This window comes from Melospiza georgiana, chromosome 9, assembly GCF_028018845.1.
Source record: "Melospiza georgiana isolate bMelGeo1 chromosome 9, bMelGeo1.pri, whole genome shotgun sequence".
NCBI lineage: Eukaryota > Metazoa > Chordata > Aves > Passeriformes > Passerellidae > Melospiza > Melospiza georgiana.
The window spans coordinates 30770567-30793836 of record NC_080438.1 but is presented as its reverse complement, the minus strand read 5'-3'; the positions used below and the strand labels follow the sequence as shown (position 1 = coordinate 30793836).

At 53.1% G+C, this 23270-nt stretch overlaps 1 protein-coding gene across 1 annotated transcript; it reads right to left on the bottom strand.

Annotated features, from left to right (window-relative positions):
* Positions 1–3529: 3529 nt before the first annotated feature.
* Positions 3530–17716, bottom strand: IL12RB2 (interleukin 12 receptor subunit beta 2). Its single transcript, XM_058029817.1, has 16 exons — positions 17659–17716; positions 16485–16811; positions 15996–16110; positions 15303–15481; positions 14946–15085; positions 14215–14359; positions 12424–12503; positions 9977–10193; positions 8994–9194; positions 7951–8052; positions 7719–7874; positions 6749–6883; positions 5271–5358; positions 4575–4674; positions 3939–4348; positions 3530–3581 (listed from the first exon to the last, which is right to left on the bottom strand). The coding sequence occupies exons 1-16, from the start codon at positions 17714–17716 to the stop codon at positions 3530–3532; spliced, it is 2505 nt and encodes an 834-aa protein (XP_057885800.1).
* Positions 17717–23270: the final 5554 nt, after the last annotated feature.

Sequence of the window (23270 nt, the reverse complement as noted above, 5' to 3'; positions counted from 1 at the left end):
TTTTAATGCTTCACTTCCAACATGGAAAACCAGTCACATTTTCATCTCTGTTGGGTAGTTTGTTTACACAAAATCTTTCTAGAAAATTGAAAGTAGATACTTGAAATCAAGATTCAAAGCACATTGGTTTATGATTCAATACCTGTGTATGGACCCAGCAATGGGTAACTGGTCTGAAAACCAGGTTTTTAAAATTCCTGTATCCCACCTTGCACTCCCCCTCTGGACCTTTATTTCCTCTTCCTTCCCTTCAACAGAACAAGATACTTTTTTGGCAAAAAAAAAAAAAAGAGTTTTTTAATGACCTTTGCTTTTTGTTTGAGAGGATACCCTGAGATTGGGGAAATTCCTGTTATTGGAGCTGGGATACCCTGAAATAGAGGGAATTTCCTGTCCTTGGAGCTGGGATTCCATGAGACTGGGGGAATTGTTGGAGCTGGGAGTGGGGGGAAAGTGGCAGCTGTGGCTCTGGCAGCCCAGGTGATCCCAGGTGGGCTGTGGGATTGGCACCCAGGTGCAGCAGTACCTGAGGCATTCCCAGCTCTGCTCCAGGTGTTCCCAGGAGGGATTTGGGGCTCATGGTTTTGGGCTTGAACAATGGCAGTCTGTGCATGGGACACCAAAAATCCACCCCAGAACCTCAACACTTCACCTCTCCATCCAAATGCAGCTCTGGCTCAGTGCAGTGCTCAGGATCTGCTTGGGACATCACCAAGGAAAGTTTTTCCAGAGAATGACTGTAAGAAATTCCTTCTCCTCCCTCGAAATCCACCATCAGTTCCATTTCTTCCCTGTGTATCCCTTTAATACACAAAAGGAGTTGAGTGAATGGCTAATAGGGGATTTTGTAGGGGTTTTATCAGCATTTGGTAGGAGAATAGGAACAAATCTCCCATTTTATTTCATGTTTTCCTCTTTGGCCATTAGAGCATGTTGGTAGTTTTGTAGGTAGGTAGAAAACTAAAGGTAACCCCCTATTTTTGTAAAAACTGTGCAGGACAGGCAGGAAGTGTTGGAGACCTTGGAATGTGGAATAGCAGCCTGCTCAGCTGGGGTGTTAGCAGCTGCCTTTGCCTTTCCTGAGCTGTTCTCCACAGAGCTCCAGTTGGGACCCACTGTGAGTACCATGGCTCAGTTCCCTCACCTGGATCTCCAGCCCCAGGCAGGAGCAGGAGGCAGGTTTTCCACCAGAGGTGGGAGAATCCCTTGGTTCTCCTCTCCTGACTCTGCTCTGAGTGTTGAAGAAGCAGAGCTGTTCCTTCTCCCATTGTCTGGTGGGATGTGCTGCCCTTCCAGCCTTGGGGACAGCCTGGTAACACCCAAACAGGTGGAGCAGAGCTTTCCCTGGAACACAGCCCCTCCTGGATCCAAACTGCTGTTCCAGTTGCCACCCAGGTGATTTTGCTGGCTGGATTTTCCTTTTTCCTGCTCTAGAGCATTCCCAAATGGCACCTAGAGTGATTTTCAACACAGCTTGTAACTTAAGATTGGTCCTTCTGCTGTTCTGCCAGATGTGAATTCACCTCTTTCAGTCCATTTGTGTCAAGAACTAAAACTGTGAACATTTATCTTTAATATTGGTGGGTGTTAACTGAAATAAAGGTTTATTTTCATGCTCTTTTAAAAACAATGTGCTGAAAACCACATGGAAGTGAAACCACTGAGGTTCATAGTGGCTCACCTAGGGTCTGTCCCAGGAAATCCAGTTTGCATTCCCATTCCCAGGATGGATTTTGCCTTGGAAAAGCATCTCCCAAGTAGTTTATTTATGATTAATGAACTTGCTTTTAGCAACATTTTCTGTCCTCTTGCTTGCTCCTGCTGTCACACCAAATCTAGGGGACTGCAGCTTTTAAATTCTGATCCTTTGGAAAAGAGAGCAGAGAAAGTTGGAGGTGTGGAGCAGATTGGCTGTGGAATGAGCAAGGGCAAGGTTTGAGCAGGGGAGTTATCTCAGAGCTGGAATGCTGGGAGGGAGCAGGGGGGCTTGATTGGTGAGCTCCAAGAGTTAGCTGTGTGGGAAAGGACATGGATTCTCCTGGAATGTCAGGAATCAGTGGAAATGTGTGGTGGCAGCACTTGGAGGAGCTGAGCCCACCTGTGTACTCACAGGGGTGGCTTTGCAAAGGCAGAGCTCTGGTTTAATAAAGCCAGCACTGACAGCCAGCTGTGCCTCTTCCAGCTGTGCCAGCTTCTGCCCCCCTAGGGTCATCCCAAGGACCAGGCTCCCTGCCTTGGGCACTCTGGGCTGCTCTGCCCCAGCCAGGTTCCACTGGGCTGTCCCCAGGACAGCCAGACCTGGCATTCCTGCTGGAAAGGGTGTCCTGAGGGGGAATCAGCCCCTGGGATGCTCAGGGACAGCACTGGGAGACTGCCAGGCTGGAGTCACAGAGCTCTGGTCCTTGTCTCTTGGGGTGAGGCTGGACAGGAATCCCCACATTGTGATTGATTTGGAGATTCGTGGGGTGAGAACAAAATTAGTTCCAATGTTCTCTTATCCTTAGGGTGAGGTAGAAAATCAGCGTTCAGGCAAATATGAATGGTAAAATAGTGCTTTATTTAAAAAAAAAAAAAAAAACGTTTTTTGGCATCTGCTTTGCCTTTCTAGCTCAGTTTGGTTTGCAGAGCTGACTGGAGGGGCTGAGTTGTGGTGCTCAGGCAGAACCCTCTCACCAGGGTGGTTCCGAGGCAGGGTGTGGGGATCAGGCAGCAGGTTCTGCTTTTTGGGATGTCTGACCCAGTTGTGAGGGAGATGTTTTCCTTTGATGTCACCCAGCCAGGTGACACAGGTGGGAGCAGAGCTCAGAAGCCCAAAGTGCCATGGCTGAGCTGGTATTTGGCAATAGCCAAATGTGCACTTGAATGGTGGCAGCAGCAGCTCCGTCCCTGCTCGGGGATGCAGAGGATGCTCCAGGTAAGTTCATACCTGGGCTGCTCCTTCTCTAACTGCAACCTTTCAGCTTTATTTTTAATTTTTAATTGTTCTGTGTAAAGCTGGAACTTGACCAGAGAAAACAACAGGAAGCCAAGTTCAGATTTCCAACATTTTATTTCTATACACACACCTGGTAAACAAAGTCATTAAATGTGTAACACCCTTGCAGCCTGTAATTAGAACACTCCAATAAATCACTGAAATTCCTCTTGACAATCCATGTGGCTGAGTACAGATGCTGCCTGGTGCTTTTAGTTCTGCTGAGGAATTTTCCTGCCCTGAGCTGAGGCAAGGAAGGGGCCCTGGCTCTGGTGCTGTGTCCCCCGTGGGTCTGGTGACATTGGGGACTCTGTGACTTGGTGCCAGGGGAGGAACAAGAGGTGCTGAGCTGTTCCATCCTTCCCTTCTGCAGTTCCTTGCTCTTCCTGGTGGAAATGATGATTTTTTAACTCTGATTCTGGAACAGGGCTTGAGGCAGCCCAGGCTGCAGGAAGGGCTCCCCAAATACCCAAAATCCAGCTCTGGCATCCCCAGTGTGCCTCTGCAGAGGAGCAGCCACGTCCTAAGGTGAGGTGTGACTGGGGAAGGGTTTTGTCACTCGGAGGTGTCACACGTGAGGGACTGGATTGCGTGTGCTGAAACACTAAAATATTCGTAAATGCTAAAATCCAGGCCGGGCTCACATCAAAACACACTGAAATACTCAGTGAAGTGCCGAGATCCAGGCTGAGCTCACATTGAAAACACCAAATACTCTGTAAAGTTCCAAGATCCAGGCTGAGCTCACATTGAAAACACCAAATACTCTGTAAAGTTCCAAGATCCAGGCTGAGCTCACATTGAAAACACCGAAATGCTTTGTAAAATGCCAAAATCCAGGCTGAGCTCGCATCAAAACACACCGAAAAGCTTTGTAAAGTGCCAAAATTCCTGCCGGGCTCACATCGAAACACTCTATGGTGCCAGAATTCCTGCCGGGCTCACACCGCCCCCTGCCTCCCTCGGCCAGGAGCTGCCGCTGAGTTTCACCCGATCCAGAGTCAGGTCCCCTGGGCAGCAGAGGGCGGCAGGCAGGAAGGCCGAGGCTGGGAACGCGGACAGGGGGCTGGGCTCGGGCTCGGGGGCCGGCTCCGCGGCCAGGCTGCCGGGGTTGCAGATGTACTCGGCCACGGGCTCGGGGGGCTCCATCGCCTCCAGCAGCAGCCGCTGGTACAGCTCCGGCAGCTGCTGCTCCTCCGCTGAGCTCTCCGCTGCCCACCCGCCGTGCCCCCTGCTGCCAGCGCTGCCCACCTCCTCCTTGTCCGGGGGCTTGGGCGGCTCGGGCTGGGCCGGCGCCTCCTGCACCGGGCTGGCTTCGGGCTCCTCGAAGGCGCCGCCGGGCAGGAAGGGGCTGGAGGGAGCGCTCAGCTCCGCCTGCGGGGGGACACGGAGTGAATCCCGGCACGCATCTCCGGGACTCGCTCCCCGCGGCCGCTCGTCCCGCTGGGAACGGGGGATCTGCACTGTAATTCCCCCAGCAGAGATTATCTGCTGCCAGAGATTGCTGGATTTGCTGCTTCGGGAGATTACGGGCTCGCCTGGCTCCAATTGCTTTTCTAATGAAGGTTGTGGGATTAGAAGGAAAACCCCTCTAATTTACCTTGGCAGCCGCTAAGCTCTTGGCCCACGTGGCGTTGGCAGGGTCGGGAATGGCTTTGCTGTGCCACTGCGGCAGCAGGAGGGACAGGAGCCACTGCAACCTGCAGGGGGATGCATGCAATTAGAAACGTGAACGGTGAGACCTGCAGCGCCCTTGTGCTCCTCGGGTGGGGAATTAACCCAGCTGTGATCGTGGATCCGCCCTCAGAGCTCTTGGCTGGGTGGGGATAATTCCCAGGGATTGCTCCCCTTCAGTTTGGTTTCAAAATCTGGTTGAAAATTCACACTATCTATGGGCTACAGGTGTATTTTAAGCTCAGAGCCTGTTTTCATTATAATTCATGTACCTGAAACCTTAAATTTTAGCAATCTTCGCTGTTCCATGCTCATGAAAGGGTATGACCATCCTGTAGGACAAGGGAAAATGTTTTTAAACTAAAGGAGGATCTATTTAGATTAGGTGGGAGTGAAGATTTTTAAAATGCACTGGCACAGGGTGCCTAGAGCAGCTGTGACTGCCCCTTGCAGTGCCCAAGGCCAGGCTGGAGCACCCTGGGACAGTGGGAGGGGTCCCTGCCATGGCAGGGGTGGCACTGGGTGGGATTTAATATCTCTCTCAACCCAAATCTTTGCGGGATTTAATCCCTCCTGATAACCACCCCAGTTTTATTGGGACACAGCTGATGGATCCACTCACACTCTCCTTGCTGGAGGCACAGAACAAAGGCAGGCTGAGAGGATGAAGAAGCTGCAGATGAGCCCCAGAGTCAGCCAGTCCCCAGCACCTGGAATGCAGAGCAGCCACCATTCAGCTCCAGCAAAAAGAGGGGGAAAACCCCAAATCTTTCTGTGCTCTGTGGATAAACCACCCTTCACCACAGAGGAAAGAGCACAGCACTTGGGAGCTTGAAGGCAAAGAGATTCCACATCCCAAACCCAGCTGAGACTGCAAATCTTCAGCACCAAGAGATCTTCAGAACGCTTGGAGAGCTCCAGTGACTGCAGAGGAGCAGGAAAAGCATTCCCAGAGAGTGGGAGAGGGGATCCCAGGGGCAAGGACTGCTCTGGCACTGCTTGGAGATCTCCAGTGACTGCAGAGGAGCAGGAAAAGCATTCCCAGAGAGCGGGAAAGGGGATCCCAGGGGCAAGGACTGCTCTGGCACTGCTTGAAGAGCTCCAGTGACTGCAAGATAACAGGGAAAGCATTCCCAGAGAGTGGGAGAGGGGATCCCAGGGGCAAGGACTGCTCTGGCAGTGCTTGGAGAGCTTCAGTGACTGCAAGATAACAGGGAAAGCATTCCCAGAGAGTGGGAGAGAGGATCCCAGGGGCAAGGACTGCTCTGGCACTGCTTGGAGAGCTCCAGTGACTGCAGGGGAACAGGAAAAGCATTCCCAGAGAGCGGGAAAGGGGATCCCAGGGCAAGGACTGCTCTGGCACTGCTTGGAGATCTCCAGTGACCGCAAGATAACAGGGAAAGCATTCCCAGAGAGTGGGAGAGGGGATCCCAGGGGCAAGGACTGCTCTGGCAGTGCTTGGAGAGCTCCAGTGACTGCAGAGGAGCAGGAAAAGCATTCCCAGAGAGCAGGAAAGGGGATCCCAGGGGCAAGGACTGCTCTGGCACTGCTTGGAGAGCTCCAGTGACTGCAGGGGAGCAGGGAAAGCATTCCCAGAGAGCGGGAAAGGGGATCCAAGCCCAGGAGCACCCTGGCAGTGCTTGGAGAGCTCCAGTGACTGCAGAGGAGCAGGGAAAGCATTCCCAGAGAGCAGGAAAGAGGATCCCAGGGCCAGAAGCACCCTGGCAGTGCTTGGAGAGCTCCAGTGACTGCAGGGGAACAGGAAAAGCATTCCCAGAGAGTGGGAGAGGGGATCCAAGGGCCAGGAGTGCCCTGGCAGTGCTTGGAGAGCTCCAGTGACTGCAAGGGAACAGGAAAAGCATTCCCAGAGAGTGGGAGAGGGGATCCAAGGGCCAGGAGCACCCTGGCACTGCTTGGAGATCTCCAGTGACCGCAAGGGAACAGGGAAAGCATTCCCAGAGAGTGGGAGAGGGGATCCCAGGGCCAGGAGTGCTCTGGCACCGCTTGGAGATCTCCAGTGACCGCAAGAGAACAGGAAAAGCATTCCCAGAGAGCGGGAAGGGGATCCAGGCCCAGGAGCACCCAGCACCGTGTCCTTACCGTCCAGGCAGACGCTGTCGCTGTTGCCCCGGGGCCCCTCCCCGGCCGCGGTCGCCGCTGTCATCCAGAGCTCGTGGTGCTCGCCCGGCTCCAGGTGAGGGAGGTGCAGCGAGCGAGGAGCCCCGGCGGGAACGGCTGCGGGAAAACGGGGATGGAAATGGAGAGCCTGGCACCGGATTTACTGCCTGCAGCTGGAACCGGGCTCTGAGCGAAGGCAGGAAGGGGAGGAGGAGGAAGAGAAATAAGAAAAAAAGAAATGGAAGAAGAATAAGAGGAAAAAGGAGGAGGAAGAAGAAGAGGAGGAGGAGGATTAAGGAAAAAGAAAAGGAAGACAAGTAGGAGAAAAAAAAGAGGAAGCCGAATTGGGGGAGGAATAGGAAGAAGAAGAGGAGGAGGAATGAGGAAAAAGAAAAGGAAGAAGAATAAGAGGGTAAAAGAGAAGGAAGAAGAGGAGGAGGAAGAGGTTTAAGGAAAAAGAAAAGGAAGATGCATAAGAGCAAAAAAAGGAGGAGATGGAAGATGAATAAGAGGAGGAATAGAAAGAAGAAAAGGAAGAAGAATAAAAGGGGAAAGGAGGAGGAAGAAGAAGAGGAGGCAGAAGAGGATTAAGGAAAAAGAAATGGAAGATGAGTAAGAGAAAAAAAGGAGAGGAATAAGAGGAAGAATAGGAAGAAGAAGAGGAGGAAGAATTAGGAAAAAGAAAAGGAAGAAGAAGAGGAAGAGAAGTAAGAGGGGGAATAGGAATAAGAAGAGGAAGAAAGAAGAAGTGGAATAAGAGGAGGAGGAAGAAAAATAAAAGGAGAAGAGAAGATGCGGAAGGTAAGGAAGAAAAAGATAAAGAGGAATAAGAAGAGGAGGAAGAATAGGAGGAGCAGGGAGAAGTGATAGTTTCAGGCTGGAAGTGATCCCACAGGAGACTCTCAGCAATGACAGGAGAGCAGGAGAAGCATTTCCAGCCCTGGGCACCCACCGTGGACCTCGGGCTGGCCCTGCCCATCCTTCCTGTGCAGGTAGATGTGGTACCCAGTGATGCAGCCCCTCTGCTGGGGCGCTGGGATCTCCTCCCAGGAAACCAGGGCTCCGCTGGCCCAGGGCGTGGTGAACATCTGGGGCCCAGCTGAGGGGGCTGCAAGGCACAGGAGCGGTGTTAGAGCTGAGCTCAAACGCCTTGCAATCACCCGGACAGCATTCCTGGGGTTTACCTTGAGCTGTGGAGTTTCCCCTGACTGATGCTGCCTGCCCAGCTCTGTCCTGATAAAGTGCAGACACGTGGATCTGATAGCAGACGTTATCTCTGATGTGCTCTGGGGGGAGAAACCACAGCTGCAGAGCTGCTTCTTCAGGGATTTGGGGGAGAAATCACAGCTACAGAGCTCTTTTTCAGGGATTTGGGGGAGAAATCACAGCTGCAGAGCTGCTTCTTCAGGGATTTGGGGGAGAAATCACAGCTGCAGAGCTGCTTCTTCAGGGATTTGGGGGAGAAATCACAGCTGCAGAGATATTCTTCAGGGATTTGGGGGAGAAATCACAGCTGCAGAGCTGCTTCTTCAGGGATTTGGGGGAGAAATCACAGCTGGTTCTTCAAGGATTTGCAATCAGGGCAGAAATATTGCAGCGGCTGCTTAAATCTTAGATAAATCTTGTGATTATTGATGGATCTTTCATAAAGAAGGGAAAGAAATTATCTCTGATCTCCTGAGTCTGGCAGAGCCTTACTGGGCTTTAAATTGGAAATTAATGGTTTCCCACTGCCAGAGGAAAGGGATGGGTGGGATATTGGGAAGGAATTGTTCCCTGGCAGGGTGGGCAGGCCTTGGCACAGGGTGCCCAGAGAAGCTGTGGCTGCCCCTGGATCCCTGGAAGTGATTTTAGTAAAAATGATAGAAATATATAGAAAATATATAGAATATATATAAGTGTGTAGAATATAGTTTATATAGATTATATAGAAATATATTTCTATATATAGAAATATATAGAAATGCATAGAAATATATAGAAATATGGACTTTCAAACAGATTTGGCTTGGGAAGGACTTCAATGCCTATCCAGAGCCACCCCTGCCATGGCAACACCTCCCACCATCCCATGCTGCTCCAGGCCCCATCCAGCCTGGCTGAGGAGCCCAAATTCCCACCTGACTTGTGGCCAAGGATATTTTCCAACCAAGCTGGTGCCGTGCCAGCCCGGGGTGGCATTACCTGCTCTCACAGTGGACATTACTGCTATCACAGGTGACATTACCTGCTATCACAGTGGAGAGGTGGGACGGGGGCAGCTTCACCCAGCTGTGGTGGGGCTGCAGCTGTGGCTCCCTCCAGGGCTCTGCCCACTCCACCAGGTACCCCCCGAGGGGCAGGGCGGCTGCGGCGGGGGGGCTCCAGCTCACCAGGATGCTGCTGTTCCCCAGGCCCTCGGCGCGGACCCGCTGGGGAGGGGGCAGATCTGGCACGGGAGAACAAACCCAGCAGCTGGGGCTGCTCGCCCGCAGGAGCCGCAGGGACAGGCGGATCTGCACATCCCTGAGGGTCGCTGAGGTGGGCACAAGGTGGAGGCACCGCAACCCCTGCAGGGGCGTGGCATGGCAGGGGCGTGGCCTGGCAGGGGTGTGGCACAGGGGGGTGTGGCCTGGCAGGGGTGTGGCATGGGGGGTGTGGCACAGTGGGGGTGTGGCACAGTGGGGTGTGGCACAGCGGGTGTGGCATGGGGGGGTGTGGCCCGGCAGGGGTGTGGCACTGTGGGGGTTTGGCACAGTGGGGGTGTGGCACAGCGGGGTGTGGCACAGGGGTGTGTGTGGCCTGGCAGGGGTGTGGCACAGTGGGGGTGTGGTACAGGGGGGATGTGGCCTGGCAGGGGTGTGGCATGGGGGGTGTGGCACAGCGGGGGTGTGGCACAGCGGGGTGTGGCACAGCGGGGTGTGGCACAGTGGGGGTGTGGCACAGTGGGGTGTGGCACAGTGGGGTGTGGCACAGCGGGGTGTGGCACAGGGGGGTGTGGCACAGGGGGGTGTGGCACAGGGGGGTGTGGCATGGGGGGTGTGGCACAGTGGGGGTGTGGCACAGCAGGGTGTGGCACAGCGGGATGTGGCCCGGCAGGGGTGTGGCACAGCTGGGTGTGGCACAGCGGGGTGTGGCACAGCGGGGTGTGGCACAGCAAGGGTGTGGCACAGAGGAGGTGTGGCCCAGCAGAGCAGCTCTCCCAGCCATCCCCCGGCACAGGAGCCTTACCTGGGCTGCCCAGGTGCGTCAGGACGGTGGCAGGGGCGGAGCTGCCCCGCGGGCTCTGCGCTGTCACCGTCACCCTGTGCCCCGCCCTGGCGGTCACCCTGGAGAAGCTGGTCTGCGTGGTGCGGTGGGACTGCGCCCAGAGCTCCCCCTGCCCCAGCGCTTCCAAGGTCACGTTGTAGCACAGGATCCTCCCTCCTGCCTCCCACCTGCTCAGAGCCTGCGGGGACAGAGCCTCTGTCACCGGCTGTGAACGAGGGGCTGCCCCCTGGGCGTGCTGGGCATGGGGCACGGAGGGACAGGACGCAGGGAACGGCTTTACAGGGACACAGCGCAGGGAGGGGTGGGGTGCTGGGAATTGGGAATTGTTCCTGGCAGGGTGGTCACAGAAATTCTGGCTGCCCCTGGATCCCTGACAGTGCCCAAGGCCAGGCTGCAGCAGCCTGGGACAGTGGAAGGTGTCCCTGCCATGGCAGGGGTGGCACTGGGTGGGATTTAAGGTCCATCCCAACCCAAACCATTCCAGGATTTATTTTTCCCACCCAATTCCAGTTTTGCTGTGATAGCACTGGGGACACTGAAACCCTTCCTGCCCTGAGGACACTGAAACATTTCCTGCCATGAGGCTGAATTCACACTTTTTCTTTTTTTTTCACAAGGAAGGCAAAAAAAAGATGATCAGCTGCTCAGCTGGATTTGTCAAAATGAGCAGGTTTTGCTTGGGAGGAAAACCCTGGATTTTACTTAAACCACCATAAAGAATTATTTAAATTGAGCCACTCAGAACACACACCTCTGACAGTCTGTGGAACACCACACCCTGGTTTTACTCCCCTCTGGGCGCCTTCAGTTGTACTCTCAGTTTTAGTTTCCTGATGTTTCTGCGACATTAATTCATTTATTTAGCTGATGTTTGTCATAACGAAACAAAGCACAAGCCAAAATGTTTGCAAAGCTTTGGGAGCAGCTCAGGACGGAGGCAGCACTGCAAACCTGCTGAAGTTGAATTTTCAACCCTTCTCCTGGGTGTTTGTGTGAGAGCAAGGGCACACCCTGGGTAGGAAGTGGTGCTGAGTGTCAGCCTGGCCTGGGAGCTGCAGTGAAACCTCTAAAGGCAGTTTATTACCCTGTTTTATGAATGATGCTGCAGGAAGTTACCCCTGATAAAGAAAGTGCTGCAAGATAAAGGTCTGCAAGCTGAAGCCACAAAGTCTGGGGTCACAGAATTACATGAGAATTTCTGCTTTCACTTGCAGCGTGGTGTTGGGGGGGGAACACAGTGAATTTTTTCACCCAGCTCTGGCGGGTTTTAAACCAAATTCTGTGTGGAATGTTCCCTGTGGGGTTCCAGCCCCCAGCTCTGCCCAGCAGACCCCAAAAATGCTGTCTGCAGGTGGGGAATCTGCAGAGGGGCTTGGGATAAAGGGATGGAGGGACAGGACATGGGGAATGGCTCCCACTGCCAGAGGGATGGATGGGAGATTGAGAATTGGGAATTGTTCCTGGGAGGGTGGGGAGGGGTTGGATGGAATTCCCAGGTTTGCTGTGGCTGCCCCTGGAGCCCTGGCATGCCCAAGGCCAGGCTGGATGGGTTTGGAGCAGCCTGGGACAGTGGGAGGTGTCCCTGCCATGGGACAGGATGACATTCAGGATCCCTCCCAGTCCAAATAATTCTGGCATTCCATGATATTGCAGGCAGGAAAATGCTGACGAGTAAGAGGAGGAATGGGGAGGGCACCCTTGGTCTGTGTCCCTGTCCCTGGGAACTGGTGAGACCTTTGTGCTCCTTCCCTGCCATCCTAGAAATCACCATCTCTCCTCTCACCTGGCTCTGGTTTCGTTTCCCCTCTCACCTGGCTGGGTTCTGCTGCCCCTGCTGGGCTATCCTGGGTTACAAGGTGTGCCTGGGGCTGTGTGTTCTGTCCCCATCTGTCAGAGCTGGGGCAGTTATCTCTGTTCATTGGGCAGCTTTCTTTATCTCTTCCACAGCCAATCCTCCCTCCAGGAGATCTCTGCTGTCCATGGGCCATTAATTATTAATTATCTTCTGTCCATGGCCAGTGAGTGTCCCTGCATGGCTGATCCAATCCCAGCATCCCATGGGGAGATGCTCCGCCCAGGGGAGGGGCCAAGCATTCCTACCTGGGTACAATCTGAGGTTTGGGACAACAGAAACAGCCTTTGCTCACTGCATTCCCAGAGGAGCAGCTTTCTCCTGCTCTCACTCTGGCAGGTTTGTTTTGTATTACTGCATTTTCACTTTATTTTTATTATTTCTCTAATAAGGACCTGTTATTCCTGCTCCCGCATCTTTGCCTGAGAGACCCCTAATTTCAAAATTATACCAATTAGGAGGGAGGGGGTTTACATTCTCCATTTAAGGAGGCTCCTGCCCTCCTGAGCAGGCACCTGTCTGTTCCAGCCAGGCCGTGGGGTCTCACTGCACTCACCTTCCAGAAAAAGGAGAGGTTCTGGAGCCCTGAGCCCAGCTCCTGCTGCCGGTACCACACATCCAGGGTCCCTGTTGGCACTGGAGACAGGGAAGAGCAGAGCAGAGGCAGTGGTTGGGGCTTGGAGCCGACAAACAAGGAGGTAAAACCCCTGAGAAAATTCAAATTTAATCCTTCAAATGGCCCTGAAGCGCTGCAGGGTGTGATAACCCAGGTTTGCTGCTGTTTGGCTGCTTTGAGGGTGGGGTCAGGAGGAGAACAAGAACCCAGGGAGAGGAGTTTGGATGTCCTGACCTCAGTAATCTGGATGGCTCCCAGGGGAAGCCACACACCAAAGCACAGCATTTGCTCCTGTCTTTGCATAAATCTGAGGCTCCTGAAGGTCCTTGGGCTTGGCTCCATCCATCCCAGAACAACAGGCAGCCTTGGATGAGGGCGTGTGGGGCATGTGTGGGATTTTCCTGTCCAGTAAATGCCTTTAACAGCTTCTCTGAGGCAGCTTAAACCCCTGTTCCTCCCACAGTTCTGACTGGAAACTCTTGATATTTTGAAGAAACCTCCCAAAATGGCATCAAAGGGAAGAGCTGGCTCCCAAAATCCAGCATCAGAGATGAACGGGGAAGGAAAGCTGAGGGGACAGGGGATGGCAGAGCTTTGCTCCTCCAGCAGCACCAGCTCATCAATTCAAGCATGATCATTGATAGCTGGAGCAGGGGCAGCTGAGGAGCACCCAGGGCTGTGGCACAAACCCCTCCAGGTCAGCACGGTGGGAGCAGCTTGTCCTGGGGTGACTGCAGAGAGAGACTGGAACAGAAACAAGAAGCAGCAGCAGAAATAAAACCAGAGCACTGGCTGCGAGCTCGGAGCAGAAAAATCCCAATATGGGATTGCATCTGCTGCCCTCCAGCCTGGCTTTGAAAGCCTGCGAGCCACACGAACGAGGGGTTTTGGCAGCTCGCACAAAAAGGAGCAGGAGCAGGAATTTCTCCTTGGAAAGGGTTGATTTTGGGTGATGACTTGTGGAGAAGCTCAGGGCGGTGAGGAGGCGCCCAGAGCTGCTCGTGCGCAGCCTCCCCTCGCTCTGAGGGCACAAGGATCAGCTGAAAAGCCCCGGGGCAGGGTGGGGGTGACAGCCACAAACTCGGGGTGCAGCCCAAACGGGGAGAAGGCTGTTGAGAGGAAGGTGGGGGAGGCAGGGAAAGGTTCACACCTCCCGAATCAATCAATGTCTCTTACAGAAATCGCTGCTGTCACGGGGGAAAGGGGAACTGGGTGACTCAGAACAGCACCAGCCCCACGGGCTGGCAGTAATTCACAAGAAGGAGCAGCCAAAGCCAAACAGGAGAGCAGAGAATCACAGAATTACTGGGGTAATCATCTCATTGCCACCCCCAAATCCTTCAGCTGTTCTCAGGGAGCTCTGGTTTGGAGCAGCTTCACTCTTTGCTCATTAAAAACGCAATTTTCTTACAGAAACTTCTCCCTGTTGGGCTGGGGTCTGGATCTGGAGCTTGCCCAGAGCAGCCCAGCAGCAATTTGGGCTCCTGAGCTGGAGTTTGCTGTGGGTGCAGAGCCCAGAGCTGGCTCAGGGCAGGGCAGATCTTTACCAATTTCCCAGTTTAATACCAGTTAACCATGACCTGCTGCTGGGGTGCTGCCCTGGGCAGGGCAGTTCTTTACCAATTTCCCAGTTTTATACCCATTATTCTTTACCTGCTGCTGGGGTGCTGCCCTGGGCAGGGCAGGGCAGTTCTGTACCAATTTCCCAGTTTTATACCCATTATTCTTTACCTGCTGCTGGGGTGCTGCCCTGGCTGCTGCTCCAGTCGCTCCACAGCCCCTGGCCCGGCAGCATCCTGCAGCTCACCTGGAACTCGTGGGCTGTGTCGGGCTCCAGCCCCTGCAGGTGGAATCTCTCCCTGCTGAGGCTCTCCACCTTCAGGGGGGATGGAGAAACTGGTATTAGACTCCCGAGGAAATGAGGGCTGCAGGCAGTGAGAGGCTGAGTTGCAAATTCAGACACGGATTTAAAAACAGCAGCCTCAGAAACTCAAAGAATGATGCAAGGGATCATCAGACCTGCAGGGCTTCATCTGAAAAATCCCTCATAGCAAAATCTCTGTCTGGGTGATGTGCTCAGCTCCCAGCAAAGTGTTCTTTTAGCCACTTACAGTAAAATCTTCATGGAATCATGGAATCGTTTGGGTTGGGAGGGAGCTTAAATCCCCCCCAGTGCCACCCCTGCCATGGCAGGGACACCTCCAACTGACCCAGCCTGGCCTTGGGCACTGCCAGGGATCCAGGGGCAGCCACAGCAAATCTGGGAATTCTATTCCAATCAGGAATTCCTTCCCAATATCCCATCTCAATCTACCTTCTTTCACTCCCAGCCATTCCCTGTGTCCTGTCCCTCCATCCCTGTGCCCAGCCCCTCTGCAGCTCTCCTGGAGCCCCTTCAGGCCCTGCCAGGAGCTCTCTCCTGCCCAGCAGCTGCAGAATTCCCCGAATGCCATCAGGATTACCGTGCTCCAGCCGTGCCTGCCGAGGGGACGGTGCCTCAGCCTGCAGTGCTGGGCCTGCGCCTCGTGGTGCCACACGATGGTGCAGCTGGTGCCCGAGGAATCGTCAAATTCCACCGAAAACTCGGGAGGGAGCGGCTTCACTGGCACCCAAACAGAGAAACAAACAGAGAAACAGAGAAACAAACAGGGTTCAGAGAGGCAGCACAGCACTGAAGGGGGTTAGGTGGAAAATAGGATTGTTGCTTTAGGCTGGATGGGTGTTTTTTCCAAGAGGTTTAATGTTTAATGTTTGTGCCAAGAGGTCCTGACTATTTTCAGGTCTCCCCAAGGTCTGGAGCTGTCTGAGGGGTGCCTTACCTATGTCTGTCAGCGTGAAGGTGAGCGGCTGGGAAGAGGCATTTCCTAATGGATTGGAGGCAGAAACCACCACGGTGTAATTGGAGCCAAAATCCAGCTCGCTCAGAGCCCCAGAGCCAAACAACACCTGGCTGGGAGCCTCTTCTGGAAAGGAAAAGGTGCTGGTGCCGTTGGAGAGCCTGCAGCAGGAGCAGAGCATTGGTTGGATTTCTGTGGAGCAGGAAAGGTGAGCCCTGGGGTGTGCTGGCTTTGGGATTCACCCCAGGACATGGGGACAGGGTCAATCCTGGGGTGTGGGGTGTCCTGGTTTAGGGATTCACCCCAGGACATGGGGACAGGGTCAATCCTGGGGTGTGGGGTGTCCTGGTTTAGGGATTCACCCCAGGACATGGGGACAGGGTCAATCCTGGGGTGTGCTGGCTTTGGGATTCACCCCAGGACATGGGGACAGGGCCAGTCCTGGGGTGTGCTGGCTTTGGGATTCACCCCAGGACATGGGGACAGGGTCAATCCTGGGGTGTGGGGTGTCCTGGGATTAGGGATTCACCCCAGGACATGGGGACAGGGCTCCCTTTCCAAAGGGATGGGTTGGCACAGCCCCTTCGCTGCACCCCGAGGGGGCTGCAGGGCGTGCTGAGGAAGCTGCTGCAGGGGATAATTAGGCATTAATTGTATTGGCACCCCAGCACTCACTCTATGCCATAGGCAGTGGGGAGGTAGGTGAGCCTGCCCTTGTGCCAGGTGCAGGTGGGACGTCCCTGTGTCCCCTTCTGGATACAGGACACGTTCCTGGGCTCGTCTGGAGGGTCTGAAACAGAAATTCCTGTCAGTCCTGACATCCATGACCTTTCAGGGTCCTTCAGGCCAACACCTCCAGCCAGAGCAGGCTGCCCAGAGCTCCCGTGGCTCTTCCCCAAAGATGTGGGTAGGGGACATTGAGGGGATGCAGGGCAGGGAGGGTGTTCTTTGCTCTGGGCAGGGGCATTTGTTGAACCTCTCTCCCCTCAGGAACACCAGAGCTGCCCAATTCCAGCCAGGAATATTCCCATGGGACTGACTCCCAGCAGCAGCCCTGGACAAAGGCACCCCCTGGCAGTGCCTCTCAGGCTTCCCTCTGCCACAGGGGAGCTGTGAGAAGCAATGGAGAGCTTTGGGCAGCGACTCAGAAGGGATTTTCCTTACTGCCACAGTGGATGTCGATGCCACAGACGAGTGCTGTCCTGCCCCCACCGATGCACTTGCAGGTGAAGTGGTGCCTGCCCTGGGCAGTGACCAGGAGGGTTTTGCTCACTGAGCCCCCCTGGGCCCGGGTTTGCTCGGAGCTGTTGAGGAAAATCGCTGCCCAGCACCAGCCCCGTGCCCGCGGGGCTGCCAGCTGGCACGACAGGGTGACGTTGGTGCCCGCGGGGATGGCGCAGCAGGGGCTGGCAGTCATGGTCCCCTTGGCACACACCTCCGTGGCACCACGGGCGGCTCTGCCGGCACTCACTGCCCCCCTCCTGCAGGGCCCTGCAAGGGAAAGGCAGAAACAGAATCCTCAGCAGAGCCCTCGCTGCCTCAGGACGGGCTGCGCTCCCTCCCCGGGTGTTCGCTGGGGAAATTGCACAGGAACTGCTGGCACCTGCGTGGGACCAGCAGCCACGGTCGCTCCCAGTCCCCAAAAACCCAGATTAACCCAGGTAAGAGCTGCCAGAACCCTCCTTTTGTTGGGATTGGAAAAGTGCCTGGGTCGGCAGAGGTGCAGGAAGGACCTGGAGCCAGGCTGGGACACCTGGGGGTGCTCACCTGGAGAGGAGAAGGATCCAGGGAGAGCCCAGAGCCCCTGGCAGGGCCTGAAGGGGCTCCAGGAGAGCTGGAGAGGGACTGGGGACAGGGACGGAGGGACAGCACACAGGGAATGGCTGGAAGCTGGAAGTGGGTAGATTGAAATGGGATAGTGGGAAGGAATTCCTGGCTGGGCTGGAATTCCCAGATTTGCTGTGGCTGCCCCTGGATCCCTGGCAGTGCCCAAGGCCAGGCTGGACACTGGGACACCCTGGGACAGTGGGAGGTGTCCCTGCCATGGCAGGGGTGGCACTGAGTGGGATTTAAGGTCTTTCCAACCCAAACCCAAATTCCGGGATTCTGTGAACCCATTTTTTCCTGTTTATGAGCTCTGCCTGTCCCGGTGCCTTTTCTCACAAACCCAACAGCTCTACCTGGAACTGAAAACCAAACAAACTCCCTGCACCACTGATGAACCCAGAAAGGAAAATGTTCACTGGCATTTGGGGTAGAAGCTGGAAAAACCCCACCCTAATTAGGCTGAGTGCTTAATCTCAGAGTTAATTGCTGTGTAGGAAGAAGCCTCTCTTACCTGCTGTGAGGTGCAGCACCAGCCACAGTGCTGAGGGCACGATCCGTGGAAATGGCATTTTGGTGCCTGGAGAGAGAGGAATTCCTGTTGCCAGCTCCAAAAAAGTGGGGATATCATGTACACATCTCGGTGGTTTTCTAATTTTCCTGCTTTACCCCTTCCTACTTTATTGTAAAGTAGAAAGTCATAAAGTAGAAAAAAGATTTGTTCAGAAAATCCCAAACGCTCATTTTGTGAGACCTCTCTAATGAACATTCTCTCTGGTTTTGTTTGAACCCAGGGGCTGTGTTGTTGTTCAGCAGTGCCTCAGCCCAGCCAGGAGCTCCTCGTGTGGTGCCTTCTGTAGGTGATTCGCAAGTGCCAGGATGAGCAATCTCAGCAGCTTCTTCAGGGAAATGCTCTGCCTTCCACTAAGCCTGGGGGCTGTGTCAACAGCCTGCAAACAGCTGCTGCTCACAGCAAAGGGCCCAAAATATCTGAGAAAACGGGCAAAATCCAGCCTGAAATCCAGCCTGAAATCCTCAAAATCCAGCCTGAAATCCAGCCTGAAAATCCAGCCTCAAGATACAGCTTAAAATCCAGCCTTAAAATCCAGCCTCAATATCCAGCCTCAAGATACAGCCTCAAAAACCAGCCCTCAAAATCCAGCCTAAAATCCAGCCTCAAAATCCAGCCTCAAGATACAGCCTCAAGATACAGCCTCAAGATACAGCCTCAAAAACCAGCCCTCAAAACCAGCCTAAAATCCAGCCTCAAAATCCAGCCAAAATCCAGCCTCAAAATCCAGCCTTAAAATCCAGCCTCAAAAACCAGCCTCAATATCCAGCCTCAATATCCAGCCTCAAAAACCAGCCTCAAAAACCAGCCTAAAATCCAGCCTCAAAATCCAGCCTCAAGATACAGCCTCAAGATACAGCCTCAAAAACCAGCCCTCAAAACCAGCCTAAAATCCAGCCTCAAAATCCAGCCTAAAAAACAGCCTCAAAATCCAGCCCTGCTTCAAAGCCTTTGGTCAGAGGATGTGAGCTGTGATGGGAGTAAAGGATGAGAAACTGCTGAGGAGCAACTCCAGCTCAGAGCTGAGAAAAAGGGAAATTAAAGGGAAATTCGGGGGGGATAAATAGGGGGAAATTAATGGGTAATTAAAGGGAATTAATAGGGGGAAATTAATGGGGGATTAATAGGGGGAAATAATAGGGGGAAATTCAGGGGAATCAATAGAGGGAAATTAATGGGAAATTAAAGGGAATCAATAGGGGGAAATTGATGGGAAATTCAGGGGAATTAATAGGGGAAAATTAATAGGGGGAAATCAATGGGAAATTAATAGGGGGAAATTAATGGAAAAGTCAGGGAAATCAATAGGGGGGAATTAATGGGAAGTTCAAGGGAATCAATGGGGGGAAATTAATGGGAACCCCTCCCAGGTGACAGAACGGGGAGGGAAATCAGCATTGCTGCTTGGAGGGGACTGAAACACCCTCAGGGGGTGTCTGTGGGTACCAGCCTGGTCTGTTCATGCTCTTACCCCAAAATCTCCTCTGAGAGCCCCAGGCCACCCTCTCTGGCCCCCGTGGATGCGCCCCAGGGACTCTGGCTGTCCCTGCAGCTCCGAAGTGAAAGCAGCTGAGAAGCAGCACAGCTCCGAGCCCAGAGCTGGCCTTCAACCCCGCTTGTCGCTAAAAAAACCTCTGCTGTGCTTTCCAAGAACCGGCAGGAACAGCAGGCTGGGCGGCAGAGGAAAGAGGAACATCTCAGTCATTTCAGGCACAATAACCCCAAATTTGTGCCCCGAATCTCACCCATCCCCAGTTCCTGGCGCTGGATGAGTTTCTGGGGAAGCTCTGTGAGCACAGTGGCACCCCGGGTCACCCCAAACCTGGGGACTGTCCCACCTGGGGCTGTTCCCCAAAGCTGGAGGAGTGAGGGATGGAATCAGAGCCCAGAGCTGCTCAGGATGGGCCTTGCTCTCCTGGGGCTGCTCCATCCCAGCCTGCAGGGAATATCTGGGATAGTGAGAATTCCTGGGCAGCAGCATCGCCGGAAAACACGGATCCCGAGGCAGGAAAATCCCGGGACAGAAGCACCCCAGGGCAAAGAAAATCCTGGGCAAAGAAAATCCTGGGCAAAGAAAATCCCAGGTAAGGAGCATCCCAGGACAAGGAAAATCCCAGGTAAGAAAAATCCCAGGTAAGGAACATCCCAGGGCAAAGAAAACCCTGAGGCAGCAGCATCCCAGGACAAGAGCACCTCACAGCAGAGAAAATCCCGAGTTAGAAGCACCCCAGGGCAAGAGAATCACAAAACATTGAACATCCCAGGACAGCAGCATCCCAGGGCAGGAGCATCCCAAAGCAATGAAAATCCCAGAGCAGGAGCATCCCGGGGCAAAGAAAACTCGGGGGCAAAGAAAATCCCAGTGCAGGAACATCCTGGAGCCGGAATATCCCAGGGCAGCAGCATCCCAAAGCAATGAAAATCCCGGGGCAGGAGAATCCCAAAGCAGCGAAAGTCCCAGAGCAGCAGCATTCCGCGTGGTGCCGCCTTTCCCCGGTTCCCCCACCGGGGTTCCGAGCCCCGAGCCCCGCGGCCGCTCCGAGCTCCGCCTGTGCCCCGGGGGATGCTCGGGACGGGAAAGGAAAGGAAAAGAAAACAAAGGGGAAAAGGGAAGGGGAGGGAGAAGCGAGGAAGAGGAAGAGGAGATAAAAAAATAGAAATTTTGCTCAGAGCGAGGGGCTCGTCCAGAGGCACATCCACTCTCATTTTAGCTTCTCTGTCAGATGATTTTTGCTTTCTCTCATTTTTTCAGCATTCCCACAACCCACCGCCACATTTAACAGAGCTTTAAATTAATGAATATCCTGCTATTGTTTTTCTTTTTTTTGGTTTTTTTTTTTTTTTCAGGCCATCAATGACATAAACTCAGCTTTTCTGCCTGATTGTGACCAGCTTTCCTTCCTTACCATGGACACCCCAGCACGGGTATGTCAGGGCAGCCCCAGAAACGAGGGCACACAGCATGTGCAGCCCCCAGGAACCCCAAATTCTCCCTTTGAGCCTCCAGCTGCTTTTCCTCCCTCCCCCAAACCCCAGGAGCACCATTTGGGCTCCTTTCCCGATCTGCCAACAATTATCATTAATTTCCTGTGGTGGGGGGACCAGAGGGGGGGTTAATACCCCACAAAATCCCGAATAGCCAAAGCTCCATTTTACCTCTGGTTTCCCCTCTGTCCTCATCGGTTCCCGTGGCGGTTCCCGTGGCAGTTCCCGTGTTGGTTCCCGTGTTGGTTCCCGTGTTGGTTCCCGTGTTCCAGAGCGGTTCCAGAGGGGTTCCCGTGTTGGTTCCCGTGTTCCAGAGCGGTCCCAGCGGCTCGGTGGGGCTCGGCCCGGTCCCCGCCGCCGGTCCATGCGCTCCGGGGCTGTCCGTGCCCCGAGCTCCGCCCGGAGCGGGGCCGGGCCGGTTCCCCCTCCCCGGGGCTGATAACAGCGTTCGCGGGGGAAGGTGTGATGGACGGCTCAGGTGATCGGCTTTGCCTTCTAGTGACAGGCGGGAGGAAATCACCAGTCCACCACTTGTTTCCTTTTTGCTTCTATTTTTTTTTTCTTGTTTCCTTTTTCTTCTCTTTTAAAAAAAGTTTTGGTTTTTCTTTGTAAATTTTCTTGCGTTTATATAGATGTTTTCCAGTTTTCTTTTTTCTTTCCCCCTTTCTCTTCTTTCGTATTTTTTCTTTGCCTTTGTCTTGTTTCATTTTTCTTCTTTCTTTTTCTATTACGTTTTCTTTCTTCTTCTTCTTTTTCTCCTTTTTCTTTGTCCTTTTTCTTTTCCTTTTTTACCCGTTTTCCTTTCCCCCTCTTTCCTTTTTCCTTTTTCCTTTCCCCGTTTTAATATTTTTAAATATTTAAAATATATTTAATATTTTTATAATTTTTAATATTTTTATCTTCTTTATCTTTTTTCTTTTTATCTTATCTTTTTATCATCTTTTTTCTTACTCTCTTTTTCATCTTTTTCCCTTTCTTTTGTATATCTTTTTATCTTTTTTATAATCTTTTTTATAATCTTTTTTATCTTTTTATCTTTTATCTTTTTATCTTTTTTCTTTCTTTTTATGTTTTTTATCCTTTTAATATTTTTTATCTTTTTATCTTTTTTATCTATCCTTTTTTCTTTCTTTTCATCTTTTATTATCCTTTTTATATTTTTCATCTTTTTTATCTTTTTGTCTTATCATCTCTTTTCTTTATCATTTTTTCCCTTTCTTTTTATATTTTTTTACCTTTTTATCTTTTACCTTTTTATCTTTTATCTTTTTATCTATCTTTTTTCTTTTTATGTTTTTTATCTTTTTTATCTACCTTTTTATCTTTTTTATCTTTTATCTTTTTATCTATCTTTTTTCTTTTTATGTTTTTTATCTTTTCTATCTATCTTTTTATTTTTTAATCTTTTCATATTTTTATCTATCTTTTTCATATTTTTATATTTTTTTATTTATCTATATATTTTAAATCTTTTTTATATCTTTTTTTATCTTTTCCCCTTTCTTTTTCCTCCATTTTCCTTTCCTGCTTTCCCCCTCCCACACTTTTAAGCCCCAAACTCTGCTGCTCCCTACGATTCCTCCTCCATTGCCTCCTGCCGACCACAGAACCCAGAAAAACCAGGGAGGCGCCGGTGCCAGGGACAAAGCCTGGGGAGGAGAGGCAGAGCCGGCGGTGCCAGCCCCGGTGCCAGGGCAGGTGGCAGGGCAGGTCCGGAGTCCCCGCTGTGACTCTGCTGTCCCCAGCAGGATGGAATGAGTCACCCAGCCTGGAAAATCCCATTGTTCACGTTCCAGCCCGGCCAGGGGGGGCCCAGGGAGGGTTTGGGTCCAGCAGTGCCCCGGGGGATTGGATGGTGAACAAAACACATCCACAGCTGCATCCCAGCCCTGCTCCCTCATCCCAGCCCTGCTCTTTCATCCATCCATCCCTGCTCCTCCATCTCATCCCTGCTCCTCCATCCATCCATCCCTGCTCCTCCATCCATCCATCCCTGCTCCTCCATCCATCCCTGCTCCTCCATCCCATCCCTGCTCCTCCATCCATCCCATCCCTGCTCCTCCATCCCATCCCATCCCTGCTCCTCCATCCCATCCCTGCTCCTCCATCCATCCATCCCTGCTCCTCCATCCATCCCATCCCTGCTCCTCCATCCATCCCATCCCTGCTCCTCCATCCCATCCCATCCCATCTCTGCTCCTCCCTCCCATCCCTGCTCCTCCATCCATCCCATCCCTGCTCCTCCATCCCATCCCTGCTCCTCCATCCATCCCATCCCAGCTCCTCCATCCATCCCATCCCTGCTCCTCCATCCCATCCCTGCTCCTCCATCCCATCCCTGCTCCTCCATCCATCCCATCCCAGCTCCTCCATCCATCCCATCCCTGCTCCTCCATCCCATCCCATCCCTGCTCCTCCATCCCAGCCCTGCTCCCAAGGCTCTCCCAGTGCCATTCCCATGGGATTTGCCCTCATGGGAAGGTGGCACTGAGGGCTGGCACCGATGTGGAGCCTGGTGAGACCCAGCCACAGCCTGCCCTCTCACATCCCCTGCTCTGAGTCACCAGCCT